The 9,435-nt window shown below is 46.9% G+C and overlaps 2 protein-coding genes across 2 annotated transcripts; both read left to right on the top strand.

The window, feature by feature from the left end:
- The first annotated feature begins 1,578 nt into the window (after positions 1-1,578).
- Positions 1,579-2,492, top strand: LOC120700890. The gene has a single exon (XM_039985090.1). The coding sequence runs from the start codon at positions 1,824-1,826 to the stop codon at positions 2,490-2,492; it is 669 nt and encodes a 222-aa protein (XP_039841024.1). The 5' UTR covers positions 1,579-1,823.
- A 175-nt stretch (positions 2,493-2,667) lies between these two features.
- On the top strand, positions 2,668-5,463 carry LOC120699128 (WRKY transcription factor 55-like). The gene is made up of 2 exons (XM_039982996.1): positions 2,668-2,954; positions 4,492-5,463. Exons 1-2 carry the CDS (start codon positions 2,779-2,781, stop codon positions 5,006-5,008), a joined length of 693 nt encoding a protein of 230 aa, XP_039838930.1. The 5' UTR covers positions 2,668-2,778; the 3' UTR covers positions 5,009-5,463.
- Positions 5,464-9,435: the final 3,972 nt, after the last annotated feature.

Genomic DNA, 9,435 nt, shown 5'->3' with positions numbered 1-9,435 from the left:
ATTCCAACGATCTTGGAGAGTCAAAGTTTTTTATGTTTGACCAAACTTATATATTAGAATAATGATATTTATTATATAAACTAAGTATCATTAGATTTTTTGTTAGTTATATTTTCATAGTACATCAATTTGATATCATAAATCTTTATATTTTTCTCTATAATTTTGGTCAAACTTGAGACTGCTTTGACTCCCCAAGATTCTTGAAATGTCTTATAATTTGGAAAGGAGGGAGTATAATATAATCAAATATGTCTTTGTCATCAACGGCACATCATGTACCACAAATGGTTGTTAGCCATCGAAACCAGCACTCTGCTGAGCGAGCTAGAGACTCCACTACCAGATACCAGTTGTTTGCCGAACTTTGGGTTTTGCCAAATGCAATCCTTCATGCACTTAGCAAACAGTCAATTTATCGTGTAGCAAAAAAACACACAGCAAATATAATACACTTGGCAATTCAACAACGAATTTGCCGAGTGCTGCAAACTGGGCACTTGGCAAATCTTAACTTTGCCGAGTGCAAACCACACAACACTCGGCAAAGCACGGCACGTGCCCGCCATGTGCAAGGGACGATGCATGGCCGTCAAGCACAATGCCGGCCGTTAGTGCTTTGCCCAGTATTCGCTAGCGACACTCGGCAAAGTTAAGATTTTCAGAGGGTATTTTTCAAAACACTACACAAAACATTGTCAATTGCCTTTTTTTTGTCTAGAGCCGACACAGCCTTTACTGAGTGCCCGAGAAAAGCACTCGTCAAACAACTCACTGCCGTCATTTTGGATGCCAAGATGGCACATGGTAAAACCTTTGCCGTGTGTATTCCTGGCTTTGCCGAGTGCCTCTAGCACTCGGCAAATGGCCTGTATCCCGTAGTGATCGAACCGATCCGGATGGATATGTTGTGAACATAACCAACCAAGCTACATTGGATTTGCTTATTACATTATATATTCTTTCATCGCTTGCAGCACACAGCTGATCTGCATGCCACTACTGAACTATGTCTACTCGTCACGCAATTATTTTGACAACGCTACTTTGGGGCCGGGGTCTCTTGGAACATTTTTAGTGGGTACGAACCGAATTCTTAGATTATTGCCACTAAATTACTGACGATACTAATTAGCATATATCCTTTGTGAATGGATAACTAGCATAATTAGCATATATCCTCCAGATTCCATGAGCCGATTATTACGGTCCCCGGAACTAGCTCGAATGAGGTAGTAATTAAGTTTTTGCTGCGTTGCGGCCAAGTGCCGAAAGAGTATCGGTGAATACGTGTGGTTCTCCTCTTTGCCGTAGACTCTTCCAAGGAAAAGCTCCACCGAGTCGTCGGCCAAAGAAGGGAAGAGATCTCAGGGACGCCGGAATTCAGATCCTTCTCTTCAACGTTGAACGCCCTTTTCAACTTCCGCGGTCTTCCCCATGACCCAACCGACGATATGCCGATCTGGCCGGAGGGCGGTGAGAAAGTGACCAGATCAGCAGCGCCCAATTAGCAATTCCTAGTACGTTTTATTTTATACTAGTAAAATCACCACGACCAGTGACCCGTTCCTGCTTTCTTACCGCATACAGTGAGTGAGTCGTCTCCTCTCCTCCTCTCCTCTCCTCTCCCCGGCCGTGTACGTCCTCCCACGTTAGCTAGCTATATACTCTCCCTAGCAGCAAGCTCCTTCCATGGCAGCATGAAACACAGATCGTCCTTGGAGCTAGCTGCTGCTGCTACATAATAAGCTAACCTCTAGCCGCTACCTCCCCGACAACTCACCATCACAGAGAGCAACATCGCGCGGCACATCAGATTGTTCATGCACGTCCTTGCAGCCCACCTAGGCCCTCCACTCGCGCTGTTTGGGGGTAGTCTCGAGCATCGGGATAGCAGTAGCATCACAAGGGAGCCGGTAGTCGTTGGACGGCGGGCCATGGACGACGCGGTGTTGCAGATCGAAGACGCGTTCGGGCTCGCCCGGGAGCTCATGGCCGAGCTCCATGCGACCCAGCAGAACGACCCGGCGTACCTCGCCGGGTGCTGCCAGCGCATTGCCCAAGCCTACCTCGCGGCCAGCCGGATGCTGGGGCCTCACCCGCCGCACGGCGCGGACGACTTGTCCCCGCGGGCACTGCCGCCGCATCATCCCTTCGGCGATGGCAGTGGAAGCAGCCACGGCCACCTCCAGCAGCTGGAGCTCCTCCGCCCGTTCCTCAGTGGCGGCGGCGCGCCTTCTTCAGCGCCGTTCCAGCAGCAGCACCTCGGGCGCTTGCTGGAGCCATCGCCGTTCAACACTAGTACTACTTCCCCCGACATGTTCGGCGCGGGCACGTCGGGCGGCCCGGTGAGGCGGCAGGCGTCGTCGTCGCGGTCGTCGCCGCCGGTCCAGCCGCGGCAGCACAGGAGGAGGTACGTACGTCATGCACCTGCGCTTGCGCCACCGCCTTGGGCTTGGGCGTACGTTAGGGTCCTTGCCCCTGTTCGTTAATTTTGGCGGTCAAGAGTTCAAACCCGGGCGAACGGAGACCCTTTACCACGTCATCGCAAGGAAAAAGCCAGCGAATTTTCCACGCACGCACCTGGGCTGGGTATTTGTTTCTCCGATGACGACGGCGACCGACGACGACGACGCTTCAATTGCCGGCCCGAAAACTGCGTCCCAAGTCATGGGGCGTACGTTACGGGGAAGATGCACGAGGGTTTACATGGGGATAAAAAAAGTCGATTCTTAATGACGAAATTATTATCTAAAGCTTGTTCGTGAAATAGAGACTATGCGTGGGAAGAGTAAATCAAGAACATTTTTTGTTAATCGCAGGAGGGAGAGCGGGGAGAGGATGACGATGATGGTACCGGTGCAGCGGACGGGCAACACGGATCTGCCACCGGACGACGGCTACACATGGCGCAAGTACGGCCAGAAGGATATCCTTGGCTCCAGATATCCAAGGTACGTAATGAACAAACACAAAGTCTTGGGTTTTGTTTGAGATGCAGAAATTTTACATTGTGGCTTAAAGGCATGGTTAGTTCTAAAATACTATTAGTGATGGATGGGCTGATGGATGCAGCTTCCAATAGCTAGCTTAGTTCTTGTACCTGCAGTACACAAGTTAGGAGAGGACACAGAGATCATAATAGTATTGCTGATAAGTCAATACTCTCAATCTCGTGTCAATAGTAAATCTAACTTATGTCACAAGTAAAATGATTTCATTGGCTGGATTTCGAAGCATTTCGCATGCGCTCATGGCTCATGCATGAACGGTGAATATTTTTCTGCCTTACTATTAAGGTATTAATTGTCGCTGATCTGGAAGATTCAAGTCATCAGGCATGCTTCCACACCATTTCCTATATGTTTGCATGGTTGGGGTCGTTCACATTTGACTTAAAGTTTGCCTTAATTGCTTCACTTTTCCTGCTTTCCCACTTCAAAAGGGCAGCATCGATGAGCAGATCATCGAGCTGGTGCAAGTCCTGAAGTCCATCCAAAGAACATTAATTAGTAGTCGTCGTAACATATATATTGCCTTGTTTTGTGTGGCCTTTATTATAACTTTCACCTGGCTCGTCGTGTCCCTGTCCATGTGTCATCGAGAAATTATTTTGACAAAATCATGTCAAGTCCATGTCATGCACTGTACCGTCGCTCGTAGGCAAGAGCTATCCACCACAGAAGAAAACCGTGAGAACACAAAATAGCTCCAACAGCGAGAAATCCGCAGATCGTGCGTACACAACATCCACATTTTCCATCTAGTGTGTCTAACAATTTTAAAATTTTAAATACACCATGGCATCTACCCAGTTAACACCGTGTAGAATCATCATTCCCGTACGTACTCCTATGGCAACAACACTGAATGAGCTTACAAGATATATTCCCTTTCAGGGAACATATCTAGTACAAACCATAATTTTGTGAAAACTTATGCAAATCATGGCAAAAAAGTCATCTAAATTCACAAAAAAATCACACATGTAGATGATATGATGATAAACAACCTTGTAAAATATCTTGTTCAAACTTGATTTTGTTTGTGAGATATAAAAATAACAAATTTCTAACAAATTATCTGGACAACTTCCTGGCTTGAAATTTGTTCTTTTTATATCTCACAGACGAAGTCGAGTTTGGACAAGATATTTTATAAGGTTGTGTATCATCATATCATCTAGACGTGTGATTTTTTTTAATTTAGACGACTTTTTTGTCATAGTTTGCACGAGTTTTCACGAAGTTGTGGTTTGCACTAGATATATTCCCTTTCAGGGAACGAAACTCAAAAACTACTTTTTTGTTTCTTGAGAACTACTGTTGATGGCTGCCCGGCCCCCAACGCGCATGCAAAAAATAACATTACATGCATGCATGGCTAGCTACTACATGCATATATTTTTGTTAACTGCTAAGTACTACATGCTACAATATAATTACGGTGCTTGACTGATTTGCATCTTTGCGTGTACGTTGCAATCCACAGGAGCTACTACAGGTGCACCCACAAGAACTACTACGGTTGCGAGGCCAAGAAGAAGGTGCAGCGCCTGGACGACGACCCGTTCATGTACGAGGTCACCTACTGCGGCAACCACACCTGCCTCACCTCCACGACTCCGCTCCTCACCCTCCCAGCCCCCACCGCCACTGCCGTCTCGACCGCCGCCGCCAGCATGCTAACCAACTCCCCGACCGGCTCATCGGCAGCGATTCTCGCTGGCCAGGACCTCGTCATGGCGCCCGCCGCTGAGCATCCGACGCCGGCGCTGTCGACGGCCATCCAGCTCGGCATCAGCTGGATGCCGTCGACACGCATTGGCCCCGGTGCCGGCGAGGGGAGCAGCAGGGCGCAGATGGACTTGCCGGCCGCCTCAGGGACTAGGGACACGGAGTTCCTGGTGATGGACCTCGCCGACGCCATGTTCAACTCCGGCAGCAGCGGAGGGAGCAGCATGGACGGCATCTTCCCTGCTCATCATCACGATCAACGTGATAGCTAGATGCATATATGGATCGCTATATATGCATCCGAGGACCCATATCTCCTCTGGGATTAATCTTGATTCGAGTTTTGATCTAGTGAAGTATTGAACCATGATCATTGATGACCGTTAACCATAGCCATGGCACGCGTATATAGGTTCGAGTTTATTCTTCGATCTTTAGCCACTCAAATTATTAGGTTAATTCGCGGTTAAGCCGTGCTAATAAAGGTGCATACATCCCCTCTTAATAAAAAACGTGCTCAGGCACGGTGACGAAAAAAAATAAAGGTGCCTACAGGTTTATATTGAAGTATAGAAAGACTGAGATGAGTGTATAGGACATAATCGAGTCGGTCCCTCTTGTACATCAAACCAGCATTTGTATTTGTGTAACTCTTTGTTTCAAATTTCGCTGTAGCCAGAGATTAATTTGTGAAATGGAGATTCATGTGTCTGTCTCCCATCTTTAACGCAGTGATAGTTTCTGCACACCAAAGTGCCTAATAGTGTACTGTATTGTGTATGGGTAGCCTTTCGGTTAGTTTACAACGTGTTTTATTTTTCTGAAGATTTCTATTGCAGGTTTAGTTGCTGGGTGTATTTGATTTTGGAGAAGTTGTTTCCACGACGTTATATCAGCACGCAAGCTGCTCGTCCGAAATCCAGACAAGATCTAATTAGTACTTCCTCCGTTCCAAAATATAGGTCGTTTTCGTTTTTTAGATTCATAGTATTTGCTATGCACCTAAATATAACATATGTCTAAGTACATAGCAAAATATATGAATCTAGAAAAGTCAAAACAATCTACATTTTAAAACGGAAGGAGTAGTATAAATAAAAAGTAACACATGAAAAAAATTTCGATCAATTATTTTCCTTTAATCCAGCTGCTTATTTCACCATTTGAAAGATATTTACCACATTTATTTATGCAAAAAATTATTTGTTCACATGTCATGTGGTTTGTTAATTGTATCACTAGATCTTAGCTAACTCATTAACCCACATCAGTTCGTGAGCTTGAGACAGAGAGAGAGAGAGAGCGCACGCGCTAAAGGTAGCGAAGACAGAGAGAACTGGCTTAGACCTACCAAATCTTTACATCTGCAGCGCTGCCCACCACACCCCAAGAACTAAGGCCACCTGATGAGGATATCACTATATCAGCACCAACGAAACATCCACGCGCCACCATCTCCACCACTTGGTCCTATTACTCGTACTCACTACGGGAGACGCCCCATTTGCCGTGTGCCAGGGGCACACGGTAAAGCCCCAAAAGCCCACGGCAAACCCTTTGCCGTGTGCCGCACACGGCAAAGCTCACACGGCAACCAGGCATCGGCAAAGCCGGCCTTTGCCGTGTGCTATATAACGGGCACACGGCAAAGGGTTTGCCGTGTGCCACTCTCGACCCACGGCAAAATAAAGTAGCCAGCCAGGAACTGATGACGTGGCCAAATCTTTGCCGTGTGCCCTGCAGACGTGGCACACGGCAAAGTTCAAATCTTTGCCGTGTGCCATGGTTTTTGCACACGGCAAAGATTGGCACCTTTGCCGTGTGCCATGGTTTTTGCACACGGCAAATGTGCCAGAACCATTTTTTTGTTTTATTATTACGTATATGGTACCCCCAGAAAATCATATATATCATAATGATTATTCCATGTATCCGAATAAGCATCACATGCATTTGATACACACATACAAATAAAGTCTTGTTTCGTTCATCGACAACCACAAGTACTGGTCGAGTTCATACAAGTTCATACAAATCAAGTTCAAACAAATCCATAAAAGTGGTACAAAGCAAGTCCATACAACATAACTCACGGGGCCGATGGCGGTGACGGGTGCTGCGGCCACATCGGCAGGGGAGGCCATGTAGGCGTCTGCGACCAACCTTGCTATGGTGGTGACGGGTGCTGCTGCTGTTGCTGCTGAATCCAAGCCACCCATTGAGGTGGTGGCCACACAAACTGCTGAGGCGGCTGCACCGGAGGCGAGAAGTCAGGATTCACTGGCCCATCATTAGATGCCGCCGACTGATTCTGCATATAAACGAATATATATATTGCATGTGTTACATAAGAATTAAGTTACGGACATTCAAACTTAGACATAACAATTGAGTTATATAAGACGAATGAAACTCAATAGGCACTAAGACATAAGGCATTATTTCTATGTCATTCTAGATTAATGCTAAGTCACAAAGACGAATGAAACTCAATAGGAGTCAAAGCCACTTACGGTAGGAGGAGTTTCTGCACGACGAACAAGTGGGGACGGAGGGAATTGTGGAGGCGAAACACCCATCGCTGAGCCCAGGCTTTGCATAAATGTTAGAGCTTGATCCAATTTTGCCTGGATGTCATCCCGCTCGGCCCGCCACCTCTCCTCTGCCGCCTCCTACCGTGCTTGAAAGGCTGCTTCCATCTTGGCCTAAAGGATTTGATCCCAGGGTTAGAATTCAAAGCAAACGTATGTAAAAATGGAGGAACGACGGATGAAACAGAAATAACCTTGACAGCCTCAATCTGAGCCTGTGTAGTGTCTGGCTGTGGGCGTATGGCAGGGCTTGAGCTGGTACTCCTGGCTCGAATCTGCGAGAGAGTGGGAGTAGTCGCCGTGTCGACTAAGCTGTCGCCAAACTAGTACCATCCATGCTTCTTGCCTCCTCCCGCCCTCATAACGACTTCTCCATCAATGGGCTCATTGATCGCATCAAACTCCGGCCCATGAACTTCTTGTGCCATCGAGGTGTACCCGCCTTCCGCAACCATATGAACATCAGAGCTGCCTTGCATACTGGGCAAGGGAACTTTCCGTGAACACACCAGCTGCAGAATATCTCATACGCCGGCAAATCATGGAGGGAATAATGGTACCAAACATACATTCTAAAGTTTCTCTTTGTAGCTCGATCGTATGTCCAAACCCCTTCCTCCCAAGCACTGAGCAAATCATCAATCAGGGGCTCCATGTAGACACTCATATTATTTCCTGGATGTAAAGGAATGATCAGCGACATGAATATGTTCTGTCGTTGGAAAATCACGCCTGGAGGGAGATTGAGGGGAATAACGAACACAGGCCAACAAGTGTAAGGTGCAGCCGACATTCCATATGGATTGAAGCCATCAGTTGCTAGGGCAACACGCACATTACGAGCTTCATCTGCTTTGACTTGATGAATCCCATCAAAGTAGGTCCATGATTCAGCATCGGATGAATGTACAAGCTTATTAGGATTGTATCGAGTTCCCATTTTGTGCCATGTCATCTGTTTCGCGGACTCCTCGGTCATGAATAGCCATTGGATCCTCGGTATGGGAGGAAGGTGTCGTAGGACTTTCATGGGGACCGCGAGCTGTCTCTTCTGACCATCACTAGTCTCTACCTCTACGAACCTAGAGGATTCACACTTTGGACAGTACAGTACTTTGCTTCCGCATGCTCTTTCCTAAACAAGATGCATCCCTTGGGACATGCATATATCTGCTTGTACGGCATCTTCAATGCACGAAGGAGTTTCTGTGCCTCATACATGCTCTTTGGAAGAATGTGACCTTCCGGAAGCAGAGTGCCAATAACGGTCAACATAACATCAAAAGCATCTCGACTCAGGGTAAACTGGGACTTCACGGCCATCAGGCGGGCAATGGCATCTAGTTGTGAAATCTTGGTATGCCCATGAAGTGGTTCTTGTGCTGTAGCCAACATGTCATAGTACGCCTTCGCGGTTGGCTCTGGCTCCTCCTCCCTACGTTCTCCCTCGAAATGTGCTTCATGGAACTTCAATGCGTTGCCTAATGACCTCGTTTCTCATACGATTGGCTTCACCATGGTAGGTCCACTGGGTATAGTCTCTCGTAAATCCACAATTGCAAAGATGTTGTGCCATGTCTTCCCGTGTCTGTCGACGTGTGTTTCCACATTTGGCGCAGGGACACCAAGTGCATGAGCCTCCTTTAACCTTTGAAAATGCTCGATCCAAGAAAGCCTCGGTCTTCTGAATCCATTCCAAGGTCAAGTCCCCCCTTTGTTTCCAACCAGAGTACATCCAAGCACAGTCGTCCATACTCTATCATATCAACGAGTAATATAATATAAAAGATAATTTTTGCATCTACACGATGTCTAAACTTTTTACTAGGTTAAGATAGGTCCTAATCCCACCCGAAGATGCATAGCTGGAGTCGATTTTCATGCTCTACTCCGACCGGAACAAAATTTCGGCAGCATTTCCCCGCTGTTCTCCAAATACACATCCCGGAAGGGAGATTGTGTATCCGGAGAACAACGAGAAAATGATGCCGATACTCTGTCGCGAATGGGAGTAGACCAAGGAAACTAACCCCATCTACGCATCCTCGGGCTGTCCAAAAAACGTGGATAGTTCGAAATAGATACGGTCGTACATATGCAAAATTCTG

Source organism: Panicum virgatum, chromosome 3K, assembly GCF_016808335.1.
Source record: "Panicum virgatum strain AP13 chromosome 3K, P.virgatum_v5, whole genome shotgun sequence".
Taxonomy (NCBI): domain Eukaryota; kingdom Viridiplantae; phylum Streptophyta; class Magnoliopsida; order Poales; family Poaceae; genus Panicum; species Panicum virgatum.
The sequence above is the reverse complement of the archived record's forward strand: the minus strand, read 5'-3'. Positions and strand labels throughout refer to the sequence as shown.

Bases quoted from the DNA above. Each gene is read 5' to 3' on its own strand.
- LOC120700890 (XM_039985090.1), top strand. From the start codon at position 1,824: ATGCACGTCCTTGCAGCCCACCTAGGCCCTCCACTCGCGCTGTTTGGG.
- LOC120699128 (XM_039982996.1), top strand. From the start codon at position 2,779: ATGCGTGGGAAGAGTAAATCAAGAACATTTTTTGTTAATCGCAGGAGG. The intron at 2,955-4,491 runs GTACGTAATGAA...TGCAATCCACAG, and splicing joins CTTGGCTCCAGATATCCAAG to GAGCTACTACAGGTGCACCC.